This window comes from Eubalaena glacialis, chromosome 13 (genome assembly GCF_028564815.1).
Source record: "Eubalaena glacialis isolate mEubGla1 chromosome 13, mEubGla1.1.hap2.+ XY, whole genome shotgun sequence".
NCBI classification, from domain to species: domain Eukaryota; kingdom Metazoa; phylum Chordata; class Mammalia; order Artiodactyla; family Balaenidae; genus Eubalaena; species Eubalaena glacialis.
This window is the reverse complement of record NC_083728.1, coordinates 79,759,352-79,785,287: the sequence shown is the minus strand read 5'-3', so window position 1 is coordinate 79,785,287 and position 25,936 is coordinate 79,759,352. Positions and strand designations below refer to the sequence as shown.

Sequence of the window (25,936 nt, the reverse complement as noted above, 5' to 3'; positions counted from 1 at the left end):
CTTGAGAACAGAACTCTTATTCACCTCGGGGTCCCCAGGGTCAAATTCCAAAGTGTATGTAATTAAGAAAAGGAATAACTCCAACTCTTTCAAGTTCTCAATATGTGGTCTTCTCAAAAATAGGTAGTTTGTATTCAAACTTTCTTTGATCACTTGTTTCTTTGATCCAGTTCTCTACCTTTGGAGGTCTCAAAAAATAGCTCAAAAAGTAAGTGTTTTCTAGAATACTCCCACATGGAAATATTTGCAAATAAGAACTCTTGAGCCTAAATTTCTACTACTAAAGATCTTGTGATACCACATTTAAATTGTGCTGAGGCGGTTGAAGTAAAGGAAAAAATGACAAAACTAATCAACAAATGGACACTCTATTTTCTTTTATTTCCCATTGAAGTTTAAATTCCCTAGAGCTGACAAAAAGATATAAAAAACTGAGTCTCAAAAAGCTGGTATAAATTGAGGAGAAAATAATAAAATGCAGAGTACTTAATGTTTTAAAAGAATTTGAGGGGCTTCCCTGGTGGCGTAGTGGTTAAGAATCCACCTGCCAATGCAGGGGACACGGGTTCGAGCCCTGGTCGGGGAAGATCCCACATGCCGCGGAGCACCTAAGCCCACACGCCACTACTACTGAGCCTGCGCTCTAGAGCCTGCGAGCCACAACTACTGAGCCTGCGTGCCTACAGCCCGTGCTCCACAACAAGAGAAGCCACCGCAATGAGAAGCCCGCACAGCACAATGAAGAGTAGCCCCCACTCAACGCAACTAGAGAAAGCCCGTGCGCAGCAACAAAGACCCAACACAGCCAAAAGTAAATTAATTAATTAATTAAAAGAATTTGAGAGAATTCTGCCTATGTAAATCATCACAAAGTGGGAATAATCTAAGATGAGGAAAGATTTCACAGAGATGTAAAGATTTTCCAAGATGAAAAACATGATTTGCCAAATTTGAAATAACAATAGAAGCAGTGAATGGCAGATGAAATATTACCAAGTGAAAATCAGTGACATAATAAAATAAATGGATAAATTATCCCACAACTCTAATCAAAAAGACAAAATAGATCAATAAAATGCAAGAAAAAAAGTCAGAATTATACAGATCAACCTTACCAATAATAAGAGTTGTAGAAAGAAAAACAGTATTTATTCTTCTACAAATTTATTGAGCATTTAGTATACTATAGCCAGGCACTGAGGAGACAACAGTGAACAAGACAGACGTGGAAAAGTTCACATTCTAGAACAAATGAGGCTGAAGCAATAACCAAAGAAATGAAAACTCTACTGCTGAAGAAGAGAGAAAGGAAGAAAAGAAGGAAGGAGGGAAGGAAGGAGAAGGAAAAATGTCCACATTTTGTCTTCTAGCTAAATTTAATACAAAGACATTCTAGTAGAATTTCAAACTTCAAAGATAAAGTATCCTATAAGCATTCAGAGTGGAAGTCAAGTTACCTACAATTAAAATAAGAAATCTGACTGGCAATGTTTAACTAATATTACATGTGGACAAGGATGAGGTTAAATTGGCCCTCCTATATGCTATAGAGGGAACATAAATTGGTAAAATTTTCTAGAGATAAATTTGACAATTCCACTTCCAGGAATATAGCCTAGAAAATAACCAAGGAGGTAAAGATTTACATAAAAGTGTACGAGAGTGCTCATCACAGCATTATTTAAAATGGCAAATTAAAAAACAACCTAGGACTTCCCTGGCAGTCCAGTAGTTAAGATTTGCGCTTCCAATGCAGGGGGCGCGGGTTCGACCTCTGGTTGGGGAACTAAGATCCCACATGCTGTGCACCACAGCCAAAAAAAAAAAAAAAAAAAACTACATGGCAAGCTATCTAGGATGAAACAAATCACATTTTGGCCATTCAGTGGAATACTATGCAGACATCAAAAGCTGTTTTCAAATATTTTATTACATGTCAAAATGCTTACAATTCAAAATTAAATGAAAACAAAGAGCACAGTCTCAACTTTGTTTCTTAAAAAAAGCACATATTTATGTGTATACATAAACATTTGTATGAATATACATATTTACATGTACATATGTATACACATACATATGTATAGACAAAAATCAACTGGAAGGAAGTGCACTAAAAATGTTAATCGTGGTGACACTGGAGATAATATTTATCTTCTTTACTTTGCAAATTTTTAAAAAACCATAATAAAATTTTCAAGACCATTTACACTCAATGTAATGACAGACCAATACGTCTGGGTTTAAGTCTACCATCTTGCTGTTTTCTATTTGTCCCATTTGTGCTTTGTTCCTTTTCTCCTCAATTCCTGCCTTCTTTCGGATTAACCAAGTATTTTTTAGGATTCTGTTATATCTCCCCAATTAGTTAACTAGCTATACTTCTGTTTAATTTTTCTAGTGGTTGCTCTAAGCTTTATATTATACGTATTTAACTTCTCATTCTACTTTCCTATGGTATACCTCTTCATGTATAATGTAAGAACTTTACAACTGTATGCTTCCATTTACCTCCCTCCCAACTTTTGTGCTGTTGTCAAATGTTTTACTTCTACATGTTGTAAAACCTGTAATATGTCATTATTTTTGTTTTAAAAACAGATCATCTTTTTTTAGCTACTAATTCCAAAACATTTCCATCACCCCAAAAGAAACCCTATACCTGTTGGCAGTCACTCTCTGTTCAATCGTCTTTTAAAAGGATTAAAAAATAAGAATAAATTTCTGTATATTTGCCCCCACATTTACCACTTCCAGTACTTTTTAATCCTTTGCAAAGATCCAGATGTCCATCTTAAATAATCTTCCTTCTGCCTGGAAAACTTCCTTTAACATTTCTTGTGTGGGTCTGCTGGCAACAAATGATTTTGGCATTATTAGCTTATTCAAAAAGTATTTCGCTCCCACTTCTGAAAGGCATTTTCCTAGGTAAGGAATACTAGGCTGTCAGTTTTGTGGGTTGTTTTTTTTTTTAAGCACTTTAAAGATGTCTCTTCACCATCTTCTTCTTTTTTTATTTTTTTAAAATTTTATTTTTGGCTGTGTTGGGTCTTCGTTGCTGTGCTTTCTCTAGTTGTGGCCAGCGGGGGCTACTCTTGGTTGCAGTGCGCAGGCTTCTCATTGCAGTGGCTTCTCTTGTTGTGGAACACAGGCTCTAGGCGTGCGCGCTTCAGTAGTTGTGGCACGCCGGCTCAGTAGTTGTGGCTCTCGGGCTCTAGAGCTCAGGCTCAGTAGTTGTGGAGCACCGGCTTAGCTGCTCCGCAGCATGCGGGATCTTCCCGGACCAGAGATCGAACCCGTGTCCCCTGCATTGGCAGGCAGATTCTTAATCATTTGCCACCAGCGAAGTCCCTCTTCACCATTTTCTGATCTGCTAAATTTCTGATGAAAAATCTGCCAACATTCTTATGTTTGTTACTCTGTACATAATGTGTGTGGTTTTTTTTTTCCTACCTGCTTTCGGGATTTTTCTCGTTATCACTGGTCGTCAGCAATTTGACTATGATGTTCCTTGGTGTGGTTTCCTTTATATTTATTTTCCTTGGAAATTTATTGAGCTTCTTGGGTCTGTGGGTTTGTAGTTTTCATTAAATTTGGAAATTTCCTGTCATTATTTTTAAAAGTATTTTTTGTCCTCCCCTTACCCTCTCCAAAAAGGGCTCAAATATATGTACATTAGACTGTTTTTTGTTCCTGACTTCTGTATGTTATAGTCATTGGTGATCTATTAATTTTCCCAACATTTTTCTCTTTTTCTCATTTCAGACACTTTCTGTTGTTACATAAGTTCACTGATCTGCTGTGCCTCATTGTTGTCAGTTCCATCAGAGTTATTTTTTCATTCCATTTCCATCTCTAAATTTAGGTCTTTTTTATATCTTCCATTTCTCTCCCCATTATGTTAATCATTTTCTCTACCTGCCTGAACATACAGAACATATATATATTTTTTAACATCTTTATTGGAGTATAATTGCTTTACAGTGGTGTGTCAGAACGTATTTATAACAGCGGCTTTAACATCCTTGTTTGTTAATTCCATCATCTCTGGGTCTATTTCTACTGATTGATTTTTCTGATTATAGGTCATATTTTCCTGGTTCTTTGCATGCCTGGTAATTTTTGATTGGCTTGTGAATTTTATGCTTTGGGTGCTGGATTTTGCTATATTCCTTTAAATAGTGCCTGACTTTGTTCTGGTGTACAGTTAAGTTTCTTGGAATCAGTTGGATCCTCCAAGGCTTGCTTTTGTGCTTTATGAGAGTGAGTCCAGAGCAGCCTTTAATTTAGGGCAAATTTAGCCGTATTACTGAGGCAATACCTTTCTGATGCCCTGTGCATGCTCTGGCAAGTGAGAACTTAGACTCTTCCCAACCTGTGTGAGCTCCCACCTACCATTTTCCAGTGAAGTTCTTTCTCTGGCCTCAGGGGGTTTCCTCTCATGCACGTGCAGATCAGTACTCAGCCAGACTCAAGGGGACACCTCTGCATATCTCTGGAGTTCTCTGTGCAACTTCCTCCTCTCTTGTCTGCCCCACAAATCACAGCTGCCTTCAAACTCCTGTCTCTGTCTTCTCAACTCAGTGAGACCACTGGGCTCTATTTGGGTTCCCCATTCCTGCTCTGCAGCCTGAAAACCACCTCCAGATAATAAACTGAGGCAACCATAGAGCTCAGAAGGTTTGCTTCTCTGCTTTCAGTGATGACAGTTCCTGTGCTGCCTGTTATCCAATGTCTCTTAACTGTTATTTCTTACATTGCCTAGTTTTCTAGTTGCTTAAGGTAGCAAGGTAAATGCAGTCCTTGTTATTCCCTCATTGCTGGACAGAATAACTTTTGTAAATCAACTAACGATTTTATAATTTCCTATCTAAAGCCTTTTTCTTAGTTCATTCAGCTCTACCTCTTTTAAAAAAAATACCTAACAATGCTAACTACTCCTTTTTTTTTTAGAATCTGCTCCACTCTCAGTTTGACACTAAACTCTTTTAATTCTGCTTCTCTGATTATGATTTATTCTTGAATCCTCAAATACAGGCAAGTTTCCAAAGTTCTGTCCTTGCCACATTTTGTTCTCCATCTGTGCAGGATCTCACCATGTGTAATTTCAACAAGCCCCACAGTTTCCTTTACGACCTCTTTTGCTGCTGACTCTTAACACAACAGAAGCACCATATGTAACTGGCCTTGGACTTCTTCATTCATGAATAGAACACAAAGAAAAAAAGGCAGAATACAAAATGTAAAATCTCAACTGTATCTTAAAATGTGAGTTGATTTATGTACGTTTATATGTATGTAACCATAAAAAAACCCAGGAGTTAATTCAATTAAATGTTAAGAATGATTATCTGTTTTATGAATACTTTTTATTCTATATATTTTTCTGTATTTTCTATACACACATACACACATAAACAATAAATTTATAATAAGAAGTTTATTTTCTAAATCCCCATGTCTAGCTCACAGCTCCTGCTATTTCATAGGCCAGCATCTCAAACCAAAATTTTCAAAAACCAGTCACATATCTTCCACCTAGAGCCTGCCTGTCCCCCTCTGTTCTATTTAATGGTACAAAGTCCTCCCATAAACTTCAAAGCCATTTCAACTTGTTCCTTTGTCTCCACATCAATCCCCACAGTCAACAATTCCAATGAAACAATGAGTTTCAATTCACAGGAAACAAGATTACTGCAGAAGGCTCTAGACTAATGACCTCAAGCAGTACTGAACAGCTAGCAGAATGAGAAACCCTCTTAAACAGGTCAGAGATAGAGGAGAAATCTGCAAAGAGGAAGCAATGCCCTTGGCAGAGAACCAGGCTGTGCCCGGGGTAAAGAACTAGATTTTGAGAAGACCAAAGTTGGACAATAAGCCCAGGGCAAAAACTACTGAGCAGACTGAGGGTCAAGAGACTGGGGACTTGATAAGCCTGCATTTTGGTTGGCACCTACAGATGAAAAAAGGAGAAACATGAGGTGAAATAAAGCTTCAAATGGCACGTTGGCGTAAAGTTGTTTTGCTGCCAAAACTGGCATTAAATTTTGGTTAAGGTGAATAATACACAGTATCAACTTTTTTTTTTTTTAAATATTTATTTATTTATTTATGGCTGTGTTGGGTCTTCGTTTCTGTGCGAGGGCTTTCTCTAGTTGTGGCAAGCGCGGGCCACTCTTCATCGCGGTGCGCGGGCCTCTCACTATCGCGGCCTCTCTTGTTGCGGAGCACAGGCTCCAGACGCGCAGGCTCAGTAATTGTGGCTCACGGGCCCAGCTGCTCCGCGGCACGTGGGATCTTCCCAGACCAGGGCTCGAACCCGTGTCCCCTGCATTGGCAGGCAGATTCTCACCCACTGCGCCACCAGGGAAGCCCCCAGTATCAACTTTTTACCATATAATTAGCCAGCTCTGAATAATAAGCTCATAACTTTTTATTTTAATGATCTTTTAAAAATAAGTAATAAATGAACAAGGTATAGAATTCAAAGGTCACAAAATAGGTTAAATGAACCTTGAGGACGTTATGCTAAGTGAAATAAGCCAGTCACAAAAAAAACAAGTACTGCGTGACTCTACTTTTATGAGGTATCTAGAGTAGTCAAAGTCATAGAAACAACAAAAGTAGAATGGTGATTGCTAGGGGTCAAGGTGAGGAGGAAATGAAGAGTTATTTAATGGGTATGAAAAGGTTCTGGAGACTGCTTGCACAAAAGACGTGAATATACTTAACAGTAAGTACTGAACTGCACACTTAAAATGGTTAAGATGGTAAATTTTATGTTATGTGGATTTTGCCACAATTAAAAATTTTTTTAATTTAAAAGTCACAAAACAGTATGCAGAGCAAGTATCTCCCACTTTGTCCCCAGCCACCCACTTCTCCTCAGAGAAAGCCAGCATTAATATGTTTTTCTATCCTTCTAGAGATATTCTATTTATATATGCTTGTATGTACATGCCTTAAAAGAAAATACCCAAACGGAAATGGTAGCATACTACATATAGTGTTCATGCACATTGGTCTTTTCATTTAATGTATCTTAGAAATATTTCTAAAGGAGTTCATATAGAACTGCCTTACTCCTTTTAAGAGCTACTACTAATTCATTGTATGACTATACCATTAGTTATTTTACCAGTTCCCCACTGATGGATAAATAGGTTTTGTCCAAAATTTTACTATTACAAACACAGCAGTTAATATGCTCATATTATTTAACCCCCATATATACAAATGTGTATGTTTATGTATGTGTGTGCTTACAAGCATAGAAGGGAATTGCTAAAACAAAGGTATATGCTTTATGACTACGTATATACACTATTTATTTTAAAATTGTTATTGAAGTATAGCATACATTCAGAAAAGTACACAAATCCTAGGTTTATAACTTGATGAATTTTCCCAATGTAAACACAACCGTGTAACCAGCACCCACATCAAGATACAGGACATTACAAGCCCCTCAAAGCCCTTCTTGTGTTCCCTTTCAGTGAGCTCCATCAAGGGTAACACTACCCTGACTTCTAACACCACAGACTAATTTTGTCTGGTTTTGAACTTAGGTGTCTGGCTCTTCCACTCAATATTACGTTTGTGAGATTCATCTATACGGTGTATGAACTGTCATTCATTCTTTTTTTTTTTTTGCTGTGTCACGCGGCATGTGGGATTTTAGTTCCCCGACCAGGGATCAAACCCGCGCCCCCTGCACTGGAAGCACGGAATCTTAACCACTGGACAGCCAGGGAAGTCCTGTAATCATTCATTCTTTCTCTCTGTAATATTCCATTGTGTAATACATCACAATTTATCCATATTACTCTTGAGGTACATGCATTCTTAATTTTAATGGATATCGTCTGCTCTCCATAGTTTACATCGAAATAGACAGTGATGAGGAGCCCAGGGGTGAGTTACTTTCTCTTCGGGACATTGAACGCCTTCATAAAAAGCCAAAGTCTGACAAGGAGACAAGACTAGCAACTGCAATGGCTGGAAAAACAGACCGAAAAGAATTCGTGAGGAGGAAAACCAAAATGAATCCATTTTCCAGTTCCACGAAAGAGGTAGAAGAAAAAACAGAAGAACTTCATGATGATGCGGTATAGTCACAACGTCTGGTCAAAAAATAAGCGTTCCTTCTGAGAAAAGCAGCTGGCGTTACGAGATGCTCTCTTGAAAAAGAGAAAAAGAATGAAGTAACTTCCAAGCAAGTTTTCCATTCCAAGGAGAATGCTAAATTCGTGTCATTACTCTGAAAACTAGTACATTAAGAATGTTTGCATTAAAAAGTCCAAAAGCAAAAAAAAAAAAAAAAAAAAGAATCCTACCATTACTAAATGGAAGTAGCTATTTCTCTAGATCTTAGCTACATTAATCAAACTTTTTTCTCTTTGCCAATCATATATATTAAAAATGCTTTCAATTTGCTTTTCTCTTATTAGGATTGAAACTGGGGATCATTTCCTGTTTAAAATTATTTGTTTTTACTTTCAACTATCTTTGAATGTCCTGTCCCACTTGTCTATTGAGTTGTTGGTCTTTTCTGAATTGATTTAAAAGGATTCCCAGGTTTTTTTGTTTTTTTTCTTTTTAAAGAAAATTAGCTCCTTAAATATGCATGGCAAATTTTTTTCCCAGTTTATCTTTGGAGTTCCAACTTTGTTTTATGCTAGTTATTGCCACGCATAGGTTTTGTTTGTCTTTATGTGAATTCATCAACTTTTTTTTCTTTATGGTTTCCGGGGTTCTGCAACACTTAGGGCAACTGGAACTGTCATACGTTGCTGATGGGTATAAGCTGGTACAGTCACTCTGGAAAACTGTTTGGCAATATATACTAAAATTAAACATACACATATCCTATGACCCAGCATTTCCACTCAATTCCAACAGAAAATGAGCACTTGTGCTCCCCCCACAAACATGTACAAGAATGTTCTCTGCAGTTTTATTCATTTTACCCCCAAAAATATAAACAACCAAAATTTCTATCAACAGTAGAATAAAGTGTGGCATATTAACATAACATAATACGACACAACAGTAAAAAAAGAACTGCTACATGCAACATAAATAAATCTCACAGACATAATGTTAAGCAAAAGAAGCTAGACACAAAAGAAGACTTACTATATGATTCGCTTTATTTGAAGATCAAAACCAGGCAAAACTAATCTATGGATAGAGGTCTGAATAGTGGTTATCACTGGTGGAGGTGGTATTGACTGGGAAGAGCATAATGGAGAATTTAGAGATGTGGGAGATAGTCTATATCTTGATTGAGGCGGTGAGTACTTTGTGTATACATACACAAAAATTTGTTGAGTTGGTCCCTTAAAGTATGCGTACTTTCCTGTGAATTGTATCTCAATGAAAGATTTTCTTTTTTAAAGTGAGATAGCAAGCTGGCTTTTTTTCCCCAAATGGCTACTCAGTTGACCCCATACTATTTACTGAAGAATTGTTTTCATCCTTATCACATATAACATTTCTATAAATGAGGCCACTTCAGTACTCTCAACTCTATCCAGTGATAACTTGTCTACTTTGGTGCTCTTAATTACTTTAGCTTTAACACAGACTTTAATAGCATTAATACCTCCTTCATGAACACTGGTTTTCATAATTCTTATGAAAAATTCCACATATGTCCTTTCATATGAACTTTAGAATCAAGTTTTGAAAACCCTGTTTGAGATATTGTTATTACACTGAGTTTACAGATTCTATTTTATAAACTTCAAGATACCTTTGATGTGAAACTAACACAACACTGTAAATCAACTATACTCCAATAAAAACTTTAAAAAAAAGATACCTTCGATGTAAGATTTACAATTATTTTATGTAGCACTAAAAAATAAGACATTGCCCAGCTATGACATAATGCTGAGGATTTTTATTTTATGCCTATTGTTAAATTACCTTTTTCTCTTCAAAAATTCTGTTAGGAAGATATGCAAAACCTCTATTTAGAAATCTATAAAACATTATTGAGAAAAAAATTAAAGAAGACCAAAACACATGGAGAGAAAATATTCATGAATTGGAAGACTCATCGGTGTAAAGATTTCAATTACCACTAAACTTATCATTGTGGAACCTCACAAGCTGATTCTAAAATGTATATGCAACTGCAAGGGGCTCAAAATAACCAAGAATTATCTACTGCATGTCAAGATCTATAAAATTAGAGTAGTAATTCTCAAACTTTTTGGTCTTATACTCCTACAAGTTATTGAGACTCCAAAGAGCTTTAGTTTATGTGAGTTGATTTTTTTTCACATTTGAAACTGAAGCAGAAAATTCTGAAATATTTATTTATTCATTTAAAAATAATAAGAAACCCATTACATGCTAACAGAAATAACTTTATGAAAAATAACTGTTTTCCAAAACTAAAATATTTAGCGGGAAGAGTGGCACTGCTTTACATTTTTATAAGTCTCTTTAATATCTGGCTTAATAGGAGACAGCTGGATTCTCAAATCTGCTCCTTTATTCAATCTATTTCAATATCACATGTCATGCATCCTCTGGAAAACCTACTGTAGACTCATGAGAGAATGAGAGTGAATAAGGCAAATAACATCTTATTATTACTACAAAAATAGTTTTGACCTCAGAGACCCCCTTAAAGGGTCTCAGGGACCCTACATGGTCCCAGGAGAACTACTGAAATAGACTATTTAAGACAATGGCACTTTGGCATAAGGACAGACAAAATAGAAAAATGGAAGAGGAGAGCCCAGACAAATCCTTGTACATACAATCAGCTGATTTATGACAAAAGTGACTCTACAGAGCAGGGGAGAATGGACATTTTAAAAAGTGGTGCCGCAATAATAGTAACTGGACAGTCATATAGGAAAAGAATTAAACTGACCCTTATCTCACACCATTAAAAAAATTCCACATAGATTGTTGATCCAAATGTGAAAGGCAAAACCTAACAGAAAATAATATAGAATATATCTTCATCACCAGGATACAAAAAGTTCTAATTATAAAGGAAAAGACTGACATACTTAACTACATTAAAATTAAGAATTTCTGTTAATCCAAATATACCTTTAAGAAAATGAAAAGGCAAGGCAAGCCAAAGAGTGGAAGAGGATATCTGCAATATGAGTATCTGAATACACATACACACACACACATACACACACACACACACACACACACACACACACACACACGACAAAGAACACCAGATAGAAAAATGGGCAAATGACTTTAATAAGCCTTTAATGAGCCTTTCAAAAAGACGATGGTCAATAAACATATGAAAGGCTGCTCAACCCTACTGGTAATCAGGGGAATGCAAATTAAAACCAAAGAGGAGTGTTAAATAGTACAACCACTTTGGGAAAGTGTTCTGTAGTTTCTAATGAAATCAAACAGCTACCTGATGACCCAAAATCCACTCCTCTATATATAGTCAAGAGAAATGAGTATGTATATATAGAAAGATGTGCATGAGAATATTCATAGCAGTTTAATTCACAATAGCCAAACTTAGAAACAATAATCAATAAGAAAATGATAATCATAAAATGGGACTAAGCAGTAAAAAAAGAATAACTAATAAAACCAACAACTTGGATGAATTGCAAAAAACATTATTATGCTGGGCAGAAGAAGCCTGACACAAAAGAGTTCATACTGTTACAAACCCATTTACATGAAGTTCAAGAACAGGCAAAACAAATTTATAGTGGTAGAAGTCAAAACAGTTTTGTCAGAATAACAGCTTCTGACTGGAAAGGAGTATAAGAGAACTTTCTGGAGTGATGGAAATGTTCTTTATCTTCATCTGGATATGGTACATGCATATGTAAAATATTCTTCAAGCTGTACATTTAAGATTTTTGCAACTTATTGGATATGACATATACCTCAAATTACACACAAAAATCCATTACATATAAACCAGAATGGTTACTTTAACAGATTGACAATTCCAAGGCTTGGCAAAGAGGTGGAATAACAGGAATTCTCATACACTGCTGGTAGGAATCTAAACTAGTGCAACCACTTTGAAAAATAGTCTGGCATTATCAACTAAAACTGAAGAATCACAAGTGTTCACAGCAGCATTATTCATAATTGCTGCAAAGTAAAAACAATTTAAATACCCATCCAAAAAAAGAGCAAAAAAATCAACCGTGATATATCTGTATAAAAGAACATTCCGCAATGACAAACTACAGCTCCATCACACACAGATGAATCTCACAAAATAATGTTGAATGAAAGCAGCCAGAGTAAAGAATACAAAATGAATGGTTCATTTATATAATGTTGAAAAAGCAGGCAAAACTAAACTACTAAGTTTGGGTGCAACCTTAGGTAGAAAAGTAAGAAAGTGATTATCATAAAAGTCAGGGCAGAGATTATTCTAGTGAAGGAGTAGAAGTATAGTTCATAAGAAGGGAGTTTAAGGAGGGCTTTCTGCAGCACTGAAAATTGTCTGTTTAATGACCTGAATGTTGGTTACAAGGCTTATGCTTTACAACCACCACATCAAAAAAAGATGCACAGATCAATGACTTTTCTGTATGTAACAGAACAAAACCAAAAAGGTTACAAATCAGAAAAAAGGTTTAAAAAAGCCAACTGGACCTGGTGACTGATTGGGTTGGGGTGGGGGTTAGTAAAGGCAACCAAGGAAAACACCCGGGTTGCTGACTTGCAGAACTGTTTGGGTGGGATGCCTTTCACTGAGATAGGAAACAGCATTTCAGGGGAAGAATATGAATTAAACTTTGGACATGGTGAATTTAATAGTACCTTTGAGACATCCAAGCAGAGATGTCCAACAGGCAATTAGATATGCAGATCTTGAGCTCAAAGGAGAGGTCCAGGCTAGAAATACAAATTTTGGATTCATCTATAAGTGAAATCATGGACAGGGATGTGATTGTTTAGGGAAAGAAGACTGACGAGAGGGTGTATGGCTGATCCCTGGTATGTCAACATTTAATGGGCAGGTACAGGATGATAAACTGGTAAAGAAAACCGAGAAGGAAGCAAGCGGTGGGAGGACAATCAAGAACATGTCATGAACCATTAAGCAAGGGAAGAGAACATCTCATGAGTAATTAGTCATTCACTGCAGGTTGATGCATAGTTAAGAAAACATACGGGTTATGTGCAATACTCAGCAAGCCAGTTTTTACTCCATCTCTCTCTGGCTGATTTGAGAGAAGCAACACCCAGAGAGAAAACCAATGCTTCTGAGAATGGTTGCAAGTTTTTGTGTTATCTTTAGAAGTGAGGAATTAAGGCCCCTCTCACTCTTCTCCCTGACTCTCAGGAAGGAAGAAGACAGATTTGGGAGCACTGATAGGTCTCTGTGCTACTGGGTAGAATCACCATGAAAAGGTCAATACACACGTGTGGGCTCATTTTTCTGCTTCTTCCATGTGACTGAAGTGGTATGAGACGCCTTCAAGAGAGGACTTCCTCTATTCCAAGTGACAGCCAGGGCCAAACCTACTACTTGGGCAGAAAAGGCCAGAGGCAGGTGGCCAAGACCAGATCAGCAGTCAGCCAGGGCAAATGGGCTCTCTCTGGTTACAAGGCCCTGAGCACTGATAGGAATGAGTTAGGGCAGCTTTGCCCACATCACAAGGGAAAGATCTAGCCACATTTGAAAACTGGGGAGATGGAGGGTATCCATCCCATGGCCTGTTTCAGTTTGAAACAAATGAAGCTTAACTAAATTGAGAAAAACAGCATCTCCACATGAAGCAGCTGGGTTCATTCCAGTCTTCTGTCTTAGAGTTTGATGCCCAAGTCCTACTCAAGAATAAGATGCAAAGTATTTTGGTTTTTCATTGCCGGTACAAATATAAATCTCCCTCTTAGGGACCCTATAGACTTGAAAATAATGGCTGTGGACTGGAGGGAATTCTAATATTCCTGGATCCCACCGGAATACCATCATAAAATTTCTCAATTTCTAGCACCACATAAATCACATACAAAACAAAACAAAACAAAACCACAATGGGCATTTGGTTAAAATGGCATCAGATTAGCAACTCCAGAATAAGTAGAAAGTCACAATATGTTTGTTCCTTGATATAAAGATTTTAGTGAAGGTTGTCTCCTTCCCAAATCATCTATAAATTCAGTTCAATTCTAATCAAAATCTCAATGGGATTTTTTTTTTAGAGCTCATCAAAATAAATTCTAAAATTCACCTGAAACAATACATGCATGAGAATAGCCAAGAAAAATTTGAAAATGAGCATATTTGCTCTATCAGGTATCAAACTGTATTATATAAAGCCACAGGGGAAAGGGGGACTGTGGTAATAGAATTCTGCAGAAACATACACAAACAAATCACTGGAACTGAACTGAGAGTCCAGAAAGAGGCCTTATATATATATAAGGAAATTCTTGCACCATTTCAAATGTGGACAAGTCAATAAGTGGAATTAGGCAAAAGCCTATCAATTTAAAAAAAAGTACATTAGATCCCTACCTCACATCCGACAAAAAAGTAAATTCCACACAAACTAAAAGAGTTAAATATGAAAAAACAAATTTCAAACATAACATACGAGAGTTTAAAAAAAACTCTTGGGGGGACTTCCCTGGTGGTGCAGTGGTTAAGAATCCGCCTGCCAATGCAGGGGACACGGGGTTCGAGCCCTGGTCCGGGAAGATCCCACATGCTGTGGAGCAACTAAGCCTGTGCGCCACAACTACTGAGCCTGTGCTCTAGAGCCCGCGAGCCACAACTACTGAAGCCCACGCGCCTAGAGCCGGTGCTCTGCAACAAGAGAAGCCATCACAGTGAGAAGCCTGCGCACCGCAACGAAGAGCAGCCCCCACTTGCCGCAACTAGAGAAAAGCCCACGCGCAGCAAAGAAGACCCAACGCAGTCATAAATAAATCAATAAATTTATAAAAAAGAAAACCTTGGGATTTCCCTGTCGGTCCAGTGGTTGGGACTTCGCCTTCCAATGCAGGAGGGTTTGATCCCTGGTCGGGGAGCTGGGATCCTGCATGCCTTGCAGCCAAAAAACCAAAACATAAAACAGAAGAAATATTGTAACAAATTCAACAAAGACTTCAAAAATGGTCCACATCAAAAAAAAATCTTAAAAAAAAACAAAACACACTTGGGATGGTAGAGATTTTGATAAACAAGATTAAAGAAAAAACAAAAAAACTCAAAAGCTACAAAGAAGTCGAAGATGGGACCACATAAAAAGTTTAAACTTCTGTATGAATAAAAATACCATAATGAAATTTAAAGACAACTGAGGGCTTCCCTGGTGGTGCTGTGGTTGAGAATCTGCCGGCCAATGCAGGGGAAACAGGTTCGAGCCCTGGTCTGGGAGGATCCCACATGCCGCGGAGCAACTAGTCCCGTGAGCCACAACTACTGAGCTTGCGCGTCTGGAGCCTGTGCTCCGCAACAAGAGAGGCCACGAAAGTGAGAGGCCTGCGCACCGCGATGAGGAGCGGCTCCCGCTTGCCGCAGCCAGAGGAAGCCCTCGCACGGAAACGAAGACCCAACACAGCCAAAAAATAAATAAATAAATAAATTAATTAATAATAATTTTTAAAAAATAGACAACTGAGAAACTAGGAGAAAATATCTGTAATACATATAACAAAGGATTAACAACTGTGATATCTAAAGAATTCCTGCTAACCAATAAGAAAAAAAGACAACACTGAAGGGAAAAAATGGGCAAAGGCATGAACAGGCAATACCCAGAAGGAATACGAATGCCCATTAAACATATGTCTGTACAAAAATTAGGTTACAGACTCATCTAACACCTGATAAGCGACATTCTAGATGATTAAGAAATTAATTTTTTCAAAACTAAGAGAAATTATAAATTCATCTGATATCAGAATGAGAAATGCCTTTCTAAACTTAAACCTATGAGAAAAAATTACAAAGAAAAGTAATTAAATTTTATATACTTAAAAAAACCCCATAGTATTGCAAAAATTAATGAAATAGAACTAAACTGGCAAAAATATTAACAAATATAATAAAATATTCATATCCTTTAAGTATATAAAGCATTTGTCTAAATCAATATAAAAATTCTAAGATCTATACAGGCAAGACTGGAGAAGAAAGGCAAAGAGTTAATAAAATGTGAAAACCATTAAACCTTACTTATACCTTGGGGGGAAATGCAAGTGAAAACAATGAGATGACATTTTTCATACATGAAACTGATAAAGGTCTAAAAAATGAGAATGCCCAATACTGGCAGGGCACTTGACATTCTCTTACATTACTGGTAGAATTTTTAATGACATAAGAAAATAGTTGTGACATGTTAGATGAGGAAAAAAGATATAAAATACGTACAGTATGATCCCAACCGTATTTTAAAATAAGAGCTAAGTTTTATGAGCACTTACTTCTGTGCCTAGCACTGTGCTAAGACCATTTACAGGTATTGGTGCATTGGTGCACTTCATACAATAATCCTGAGTTAGACACTATTATTATCCTCATTTTATGGAGGAGGAAACTGTGACAAGATCAAGTTATGGAACCAAGGTTTCAACCCAGTTACACTTGCTCTAGAATCTGTGATCGTAACTATTAGCACAATGCAGAGGAGGAAATAAATCAAACTCCTAAGACAAAGTGATGTTGAATATACTCCACTTAATTCCTATTTTGTCATGGATTTTCCATTATTTTACTTCTCAAACACAGTGATGGTTTTTAAAAGGTCAATAATCACACAACAGTGACAACAGCATCCTTGAAATGCCCCTAAGTCACAGGTGCTAACAACAAAAGAAACTTTATAGATCATAATCCAGGGGATTTAAAAATGTTGTTTAGCAAAAGAACTTTTTTGTAAATGAAAATTTAAATGGATCTATGATATGAGAAACAGATTAAAGCAGTATTGCATTGTATTAGTGTATTTGAAAAGCTCAAATTTATAACATTTACAATGAAGCTCTTCTGGTGAATACAAACTCCAAATTATGGATGATTAGGGCAGTCGAATTTGTTTTGTTTGATTGCCCAGTATCAAGAAAAACCTGATTCACAGAGAGTAGCAGTTGCAAATAAGAGTTTTTGTGATTCTTTAAAAAACAGCACATAAATGCTATCTGAGGATTTTATTACACCTGTCCGGAAGTCCAAGCAGAACATTTCTAAGTTAAATCTCTAATAATATTAGGAATGAGAATACTTGGTAACCACAAATATTTCGGTAAAAAATAAAAATCTTAAAATATATACTAATCATGACATCAAGACATTATACATAAGGCAGTCACATGTTATTGCACAATGCAATGAGAGTTGTCTACAGGAGCAAACTTGCTCATGTAATTTTACATAAGCAAATAAGAACTGGTCTGAATTTTTAAAAGACCAGTATAAAGCTACAATCTTTCCAATCAATAAAAATTTTAAAAATTCAAGTATATGCACAAAGAAAGCAAGAAACACTATTACAAGGATTGTTATCTGGCTGTTGGCATTATGGATAATTTTCATTTTTCTTTTTGCTTATTTCCCCTCAAACACCCTAAATACACTGTTTTTTTTTTTTTTTTTACTCTTTTACTTTTATTTTAAAAATAGTTATAAATCACAGGAATTTGCAAAAAAATGTACAGGAAGGTCCTGAGGACCCTTCACCTAACTTCCTTCAATGGTAATATCCTACATAACTCTAGTGTAAGATCATAACCAGGAAACTGACCTTGGTACAGAGTTTATGCATATTTCACCACGTCTACATTCGTGTGTGTGTGTGTGTGTGTGTTCTATGCAATTTTATCACATTTGACATTTGTAGCTTCAAGTAACCACAGTTGAGATACAGAATTGTTCCCTCCCCACAAAGCTCTCTCGTGCTGCCTCCTTAACCACCCTTTCCCCCATTCCTAACTCCCAGCAACAACTAAGCTATTCTCCATCTCTATAATTCTGTTATTTCAATAATGTTATATAATGCAATCATATAGACTGTAACCTTTTAAGACTATTTTTTTTACCTAGATAACCCAGCAGTACAAATCAGCGGTCTCTAATGTAAAATTTAGCATGAGATACATCTGAGTGTATATAAATGTTTATAATGTTTTAAAGTTTACAGTGTTAAAAATGTGACTCAAATGCTTATGAAATCCCTGTTGTATCACCACAGAACTAGGATTCTGGGGAATTAATTTTTAAAATTGATAATCTAATACAAGTCTAGTGCAATCTAGTACAAACACAGTACAGAAGAGAAGCCCAAGGCACAGTGCTTGTTAAGTTTTATCTATGTTTACAAGAACACGTGGCTTACAAGAATGCCTGGTTTTGCATTTTTCTGGCCAAGCTCTAGATTCCAGTCCTTCCCTAACCCAGGTAAATCTATATTACATTCAAATATGACCATTTGCTATTCCCCTCAAAATGGTCACCGTTTTCTGCCTTTCCTCATGTTGTTTCCTAGAATCCTTCCAAATCATCACGGAAATGAATCCCTCTTAAATTGCTGGTTCTGGTGATTTAACCCCACCACACCCCAGGCCCAATTCTTCTGTCTCTATATGCAGTAGGTCCTTATGACTCAACACCTCTCTCAGGAAGGACTACCCCACCGCAGTACAAATTCATACTAACATTTTCCCCTCCCCTCTACACCTCCAGGTACCTAGATCCACTTTATCTTTCTTCCCTCGGCTATTCTGTTAGGTCTTCCTGATAGCTCACCCCACTGTATACCTGTGCACTCACTAGGTGTGACAAATGCCTTATCTTCACAAGTTTAGACTTAGAAGGCAAACACTCCAAGGATTTACTTCTTGAATACCGTGCCTTCAGAGTAATGTCCTTGCTTTTCCAAAAAGATTGCTCCCAATAAGTAAAAGCTAAAACACAAACATACAGATGCAAAAAAAAAGCATAGATGTTTGCATATTTTTAAAAATTTGGCTGATATGGGTATCACTATATCAAAATCAGATCAAATGGAATTTAAAGTAGTGGTAAAGAGCCAGACTGCCTGGGTTAAAATGTGGCCTCTGCCACTGTACTATCTAAATCAAGTTTCATTTACATTCTGTGTGCCTCAATTTTCTCATCTGTAAAATGGTGATAAAAGTGCCTCACAGGACAGCTGTGAGAATCAAATAAACTGCATTTAGAACACTGCCTAGTACACAGTAAACATTATCCAAGTATTAACAATTATCTCTAATGCATGGCAATCCAGGTTCACCTCTTTGTGATATCCCTCTATTCCCCTTACATTCTTTGAAGTCCATACTGCTTCTGAAATTTCCATACCAAGAAACAATGGTCACATGAGAACCTGTATTTTATTTATTAAATTCATCTTGGTCAAAACTATCCAGTAGAACAAATTGTTTTTTACATAATGGTAGCAGTTATTAACATTCACCAAATATGAATGTAAGCACTTAAAAGCATGGTGGTGATGGAAAGAATGCTAGCAAAGAGTAAAGTACAGATCAGAACATAGAATATGGTAGTTTTATGTGTAAAAAATGGGGAGACTAATATGGTCATATTTATGCTTGTATATGCATAAAATGGCTCTGTAAAGTTTCATGTCTGCTTAAGGAAAGGGAGAACTACAAGTCTGGGGGCAGGGTTATGAAGGGGGCGGTTCACTATATATGCTTTAGTATCTTTCAAACTTGAAGCAGTGAATATATTACCTATGTAAGAATTTAATTTTAAAAATGGAGGCGGGTGGGGGGGTGGTCCCTCTAAACAAGTACTCTGGAAGCCAGGCTTCTAGTCCCAATCTGCCACTAACTGTGTTACCTTGCACAAGTCATTTAACCTCTGAGTCTAGCTGAACTAAGCAAGGGGCAGCACAGATTCCTAGGTTCTATTCTAATTCTAAAAATGTATCTCAAAGAGGGGGGTAGTAAACAGATGGTACTATTTTTAAGACATGAGAGGGGTACTAGTCCAACATTTTGCGAAATAAGGCAACTTTTTGAGGACATGAATTGTCAAGCCTCTTCATTTCAAAATCATTTCAAAATCATCATTTATAGGAAATACCTATAAAGAATATTCTACACATTATTTTGTGTCTCTTGCCACACTTTTGGAGTTGTTTTAAATGGATTTTAAGTCTTTATACTATGCCATGGAGTGAGCAATAAAGTACTCTAAAACCATTTACATTTAAAATACATAAATGACTACACCTAAGACAAGTAACTTGTACTACTTAAAGGCGTTTATGATCAGACACTGCAAAAAAATAATCATACCACCTCCAGTCAATAACAGCCGTAACTAATGGAGTATATACTTTATTTCAAGTATCATCCATTTATTTATTCCATGTATCCTCTTTAATCCTACCCATTCATCTGGCAAAGTCGGTTTTAATATCCCCATTTAACCGAGAAGCAACTGTAGCTCCATGAACATGAGTGACTAGCTCGAGGCCAGAGTCTAACAAGTGGACGAGCTAGGAGTCCACCCAGAACCTTTGGATCTGAACTTAGTGCACTGGACAGGGATTAGCAGGCAGGCTGGTGCAGACTTGCAACAAAGTTTTTAGTAATTTAAATAAAAATGAGGAAAAATAAGAAGTAAACTTTTTAATAAAGCTAAGTGATTCAATTTAAAGATCTTTCATACTGAGATTCAGTTCTTTCTAATTATTTGAGTTAAAATATCCTTATTTACAATGAAATGACAGTGACAGTAGATAGTGGTATGGGTTACTGTTGCTGTTTTTATTGATTATAGCCAGCAGAACAAACTGGCACCTCTACTGCAGCCTCCCAGTTTGGGGGGGAAATACTTCTTTTGAAATCCAAAAATCTGGGAACTACTTCCTTAGACAATGATGCCTCCCAAAATAATAGAGGACTTACACACACACACACACACACACACACACACACAGCCCTCAAGATTCTCATTAATCTCTACTTTATTTGGATTAGAACTCTTAAGGATTAAGAAATGAGAATAAAGTGAGTTTCAGCAATCCAAAATCACATGAGTTAATGTTGGATTCTGGCAGAGAACTTTCCTCAGGATTTCATTGGTTAATTTTTCTCATCCTTTATCTTTAATTCTACTCAAACCTGGGCTCAAACTTTCTGTTCCTAAAATAGTCACACTTTGGGACTTCCCTGGCGGTCCAGTGGTTAAGACTCCACGCTTCCAATGCAGGGGGCGCAGGTTCGATCCCTGGTCAGGAAACTAAGATCTCACATGCCCCTGTGGCATGGCCAAAAATAATAAAATAATAATAATAATAATAATAAATTTTTTAATAAATAAAAGTCACATTTTTTACTACTACTGCTAACTAGCAATCAATACTTAAGTCAAATAAAAAGAACTACTACTTGAGGTCTCCAATAATCTGCTTTTATTTAAAGCCTTTTTCACTTTGACAAAATGAAAACTTTTAATTATGTTTAGTCTACCTACTTCCAAAAGAAAATTGATCTATAAATCAGACTCAAGCCACTTTAATTTCCAAATTTCTGTGTCTCCATTATATATAATATATATAGTTTATATATATATAGTGTATATATGTATTGATATATATGGTTTTGCAAGCAGTTTATAAACAGGTTGGTCAAACTGTCTAAATTTCTTGAATTTTATTGTGTACACAGCAAATAAGCTATTTATTCCTCTTATTAGCATGTCTTATTTCTTACCTATCTTCCTTTAGTGAGCATCAAATTTAAAATTTTCTATGTACACAGCTACACAATTAAACACTAGTGTCAGTCACAACATATTAAATTCACATTTAAAACTATAAAGAGATCCAGATATTTTTAGTCTTACACATATACTTTATATATAATCTCACTTGATGTTATTTATATTATCTTATGGTGCTTCATTAAACAGAAATCAGAGCACAAAAACCTGGACCTTGCAGGATACATAACTGAAAATATTTATAATCTATACTTATTACATGGTTCAAAAACACTCTTTTTTAAAGGAAAGCCAATTTTAAGAACTTAAACATACAGTCTGGATAACATAAAGCACTCTTTCCAAGTCCAAATGTTAAAAGGTCTAGTTAAATTTATGATAGAATACAGTGTTTCCAAAAGCTAAAAGTGGTAATAATTCTGCTTAAATTCCATATTAATCTAATATCAAAAGTTATTTTTATTCCTTTTTTCAAATACCTGAAATATACTGCTGCTTAGTCTTTTCATTATATATTTAGTTAGCTAACTTTGGGTGCAAGGTACTTTAGGTATAAAAGTCCTTTCCAATGGATAGTGAAAATAATATAAAAATGTTTGTATAAAATACACTCAGTGGTTCTCAAAGGATATCTGAGAGTCTGTTAGGTCTATTAACTTGGTTCAAAATACCCAACAACAAATGTGAGGTTTTGTCACATTGACATATTTTAACTGTTAACTGGTATCTACATTTTAAACACAGTATGTCTAATGTAGCAATAATGATGACTATTTTCCCACTAAAAAGCTACAGGATTTTGGTTTAAGGGCAAATGAGAAACAGTACGTGGCTCACCAAGAAGGTGGTCTAAGTGGAAAAGATCAGCAGCCTGAAATTTGTAAATAGTAACAAGACAAACTCCAGTGCTAGGTCGTTCATGTAATCACGAATATGTAGGTCAAAATAAACTAGTGAGCTATACATTACTGTCTACCTAGTAATTTACAGATCAATATGAGAGGAAGAAACTGCTCAAATGTGACTACTGTTAACAAACTCAAAATATTAGGCATAGTATGCCTCTATTAAAATTATAACCTATCAATTGTGAAATAATTGAAATAATTTCTTTCACTGTTGTTACTTCTAAAAAATGAACCCTCCTCAATTTAAAAAAAAAAAAAAAAGAGCAGCCACTTTTAAGATGTAAATTCCTCTTTTTTTCAAAGTAACGTGCCCAGAAAAATCTAATGCAGAAAATAAAGTGTAACAGATAAATCGACTACAACATTTTAAAAAACCTAAAAGTATCAGTAAAACAAACCAATCCCTCCAGTTTAGCAATGCGTGTATTTTTAAGCTTTGGTGGGTATTCCATTATAATAACCAACAACATTTAAAAGGCACCCTAATGCCCCAAACATCATCATTACACATGACATACTCCTATTTTACTCAAATTATGCTTAGACCAGATCCAAACTCAGGCCATTCCCCCCTCGCGGGCACACTGAAATATACGAGGGGGAATCCAAGAAATCAGATATGTTAAGTGCAGGTATCTCCTTCCAGAGTAGGGTCAAATTCTTGTTTGCCCGTAAATGTCACTCTCTCAAGAAGTCTGCAAATTCTCATTAGCGCTACAGAGTACAAAGAGGCCTGACCACGGAAACACCTGTCCTAGCACCGGGAAGACAGTGGGAAATGCAAACCCCGAGCCCACGCCGGCCGTACAGCCTTGGGCAGCAGCAGCGACCCCAGACGAGGGGTGGACACTGACCTCATGGCTCCCTCGGGCAGGCTCCCACACCCCCGACTCGCCTCCCCGGGCGAGAACCACGAAATCTGTCAAGCTGGCCGGGACCCACCCTCCGCGAACCCCGCTCGCTCCCTCCCAGCCCGGCCCCAGGCTGCCCAACTGCCCCCGGTCCGCTCCGGCCTCGCGGCTGCACTCTGCCACCTCATCCCTCCTTGCCGGTCTCGCGGCCCCGCCACCTCAGCCTCGGCGGCCTGCACTCGGGCCGCCCCACCCCGGCCGCCGCCCCCCGGCCCCGGCCGAGGCTCCCGGCCAGGCTCACGGCGCCGTCGGTCCCTTCGCAGACCGATCCCCGCCGCCTCCCAGGCCCGAGCTCCCGCCGCGCGCTCCCCACCCCCAGCCTCCACCCTCGCCCCGCTCGGCCGCTCCCGGCCCGCTCCCCCTAGCCGGGCTACCTGGAGGCAAGGGCGGCAGAGCACTTCACCCAGGGCCCCAGGTCGCAGAGGGCCCGGTGCTCGGGGTCCCGCTCCTTCTCCCGCTCCACGTGGTAGGCGTAGATGGAGAGCAGGATCCCGGCGGCGCACACTGCATACCGGGCCACCCGCTCCCAACGCGGCACCGACACTCTCAGCAGGACGGGCGCCGCCATCTTCCCCCCTCCGCCGCCGCCGCCTCCTTCGCCGCCGCCGCCGCCGCCGCCTCCCTCCGCCTCCACCTCAGCCGCCGCCGCCCGTCGGGGCCCGACCCAGCCGCCGCCGCTACCGTTACCGCCTCCGCCGCCGCCGCCACCGCCGCCGCCGCCGCCGCGCCCCATTGGCTCGACCGCCTCCTCCGGGCCCCGCCCCCACAGGCGCGCGGCCCAACCGCCCCAAAAGGAGAGATCCTGGCGGGGCGGGGAAGGCGCGCGCGGGCGCGGAGTGGGGGACGGAGCGCGCAACCGGCCGGGAGGCTGGCCGGGGGGCGGAGCCAGAGGCAGTGCGGCGCGCGCAGCGGGCGGGGCCGAAGGAGGGGCGGGGCCAGGAGAAGGGAAGGGCGGGGCTCTGGGAGGGGAGGGGAGGGGAGGGGAGGGGAAGGGTGGCGCGGGAGGGGAAGGGTGGCGCGGGAGGGGAAGGGTGGCGCGGGAGGGGAAGGGTGGCGCGGGAGGGGAGGGCTGGCGCGGGCGGGCACTAGGGTACCCGGTGCAAGGAATAAATTTCAAAGATACCAACATGTGTGACTGGATAAGCCCTTGGCCCCACCTCCTGCGGGTGGTAATCAATTGCCATACTTTCTGCCTTTTTTTTTTTGTCATTATCACTTGATATTTTCTGACCCAATCCAAATTAGCCTTGGCCATTTCCCAGAGCTCCAGAGCCAAGCTCGAGAGCGACGTTTACATTACCTGATCTTCCCCATCACCACCTCCACGCACTTCGTGTTCAACAAGTGCAAACTTAACTATTTTTGAAACATTATTTCTGAATGCCTTGCTTCCCTGTAAGCTGAATTTGAGATGGCTTAACATAATTCGTGTAATATAGTAAAGTATAAAAATGAACTAAAAAATCAGGACGAAGAAAAAGACAAATCAAAATAAAAGACCAGGGGCTTCCCGGGTGGCGCAGTGGTTGGAAATCCGCCTGCCAATGCAGGTGACATGGGTTTGAGCCCTGGTCCGCGAAGATCCCACATGCCACGGAGCAACCAAGCCCGTGCGCCACAACTACTGACCTGCGCTCTAGAACCCGCGAGCCACAACTACTGAGCCCACGTGCCACAACTACTGAAGCCCACACGCCTGGAGCCCATGTTCCGCAACGAGAAGCCACCCCAATGAGAAGTCCGCGCACCGCAACAAAGAGTAGCCCGCCGCAACTAGAGAAAGCCCACCCGCAGCAACGAAGACCCAACGCAGCCAAAAATAAAAATAAATAAATTTATAAAAAATAAATAAAGACCAGGAGTAAGAACACAGACAAGGGACTTTGCTGGTGGCACAGTGGTTAAGAATCCGCCTGCCACTGCAGGGAACACGGGTTCGATCCCTAGTCTGGGACGATCCCACATGCAGCAGAGCAACTAAGCCCATGCGCCACAACTATTGAGCCTGTGCTCTAGAGCACACAAGCCACAACTACTGAAGCCTGCGTGCCTAGAGCCGGTACTCCACAACAAGGGAAGCCACAGCAGTGAGAAGCCTGCGCACCGCAACGAAGAGTAGCCCCCACTCACCGCAACTAGAGAAAGCCCACGCGCAGCAACGAAGACCCAACGCAGCCAAAAATGAATGAATGAATGAATGAATGAATAAATAAATAAATAAATAAAATGCCTTAATGGCTCAGACCGATTAAAAAAAAAAAAAAGAATCCGTCTTGCAAAAAAAGAATCCTTCTTGCAGTGCAGGGGACTTCGGTTCATCCCCAGTGGGGGAACTAAGATCCCACATGCGGTGGGGCAACTAAGCCCTCACACCACAACTACAGAGCCCGCGCTCCTCAACTACA

At 38.9% G+C, this 25,936-nt stretch overlaps 1 protein-coding gene across 1 annotated transcript in view; it reads right to left on the bottom strand.

Annotated features, from left to right (window-relative positions):
* The window catches only part of VKORC1L1 (vitamin K epoxide reductase complex subunit 1 like 1), a 56,044-nt gene extending 31,877 nt beyond the window's left edge, over window positions 1–24,167 (bottom strand). The window contains exon 1 of the mRNA XM_061208196.1: window positions 23,906–24,167. Coding sequence (XP_061064179.1) covers window positions 23,906–24,099 — 194 coding nt within the window. The 5' untranslated portion in view covers window positions 24,100–24,167. The remainder of the gene's footprint in view (window positions 1–23,905) is intronic.
* Between the last annotated feature and the right edge of the window lie 1,769 nt (window positions 24,168–25,936).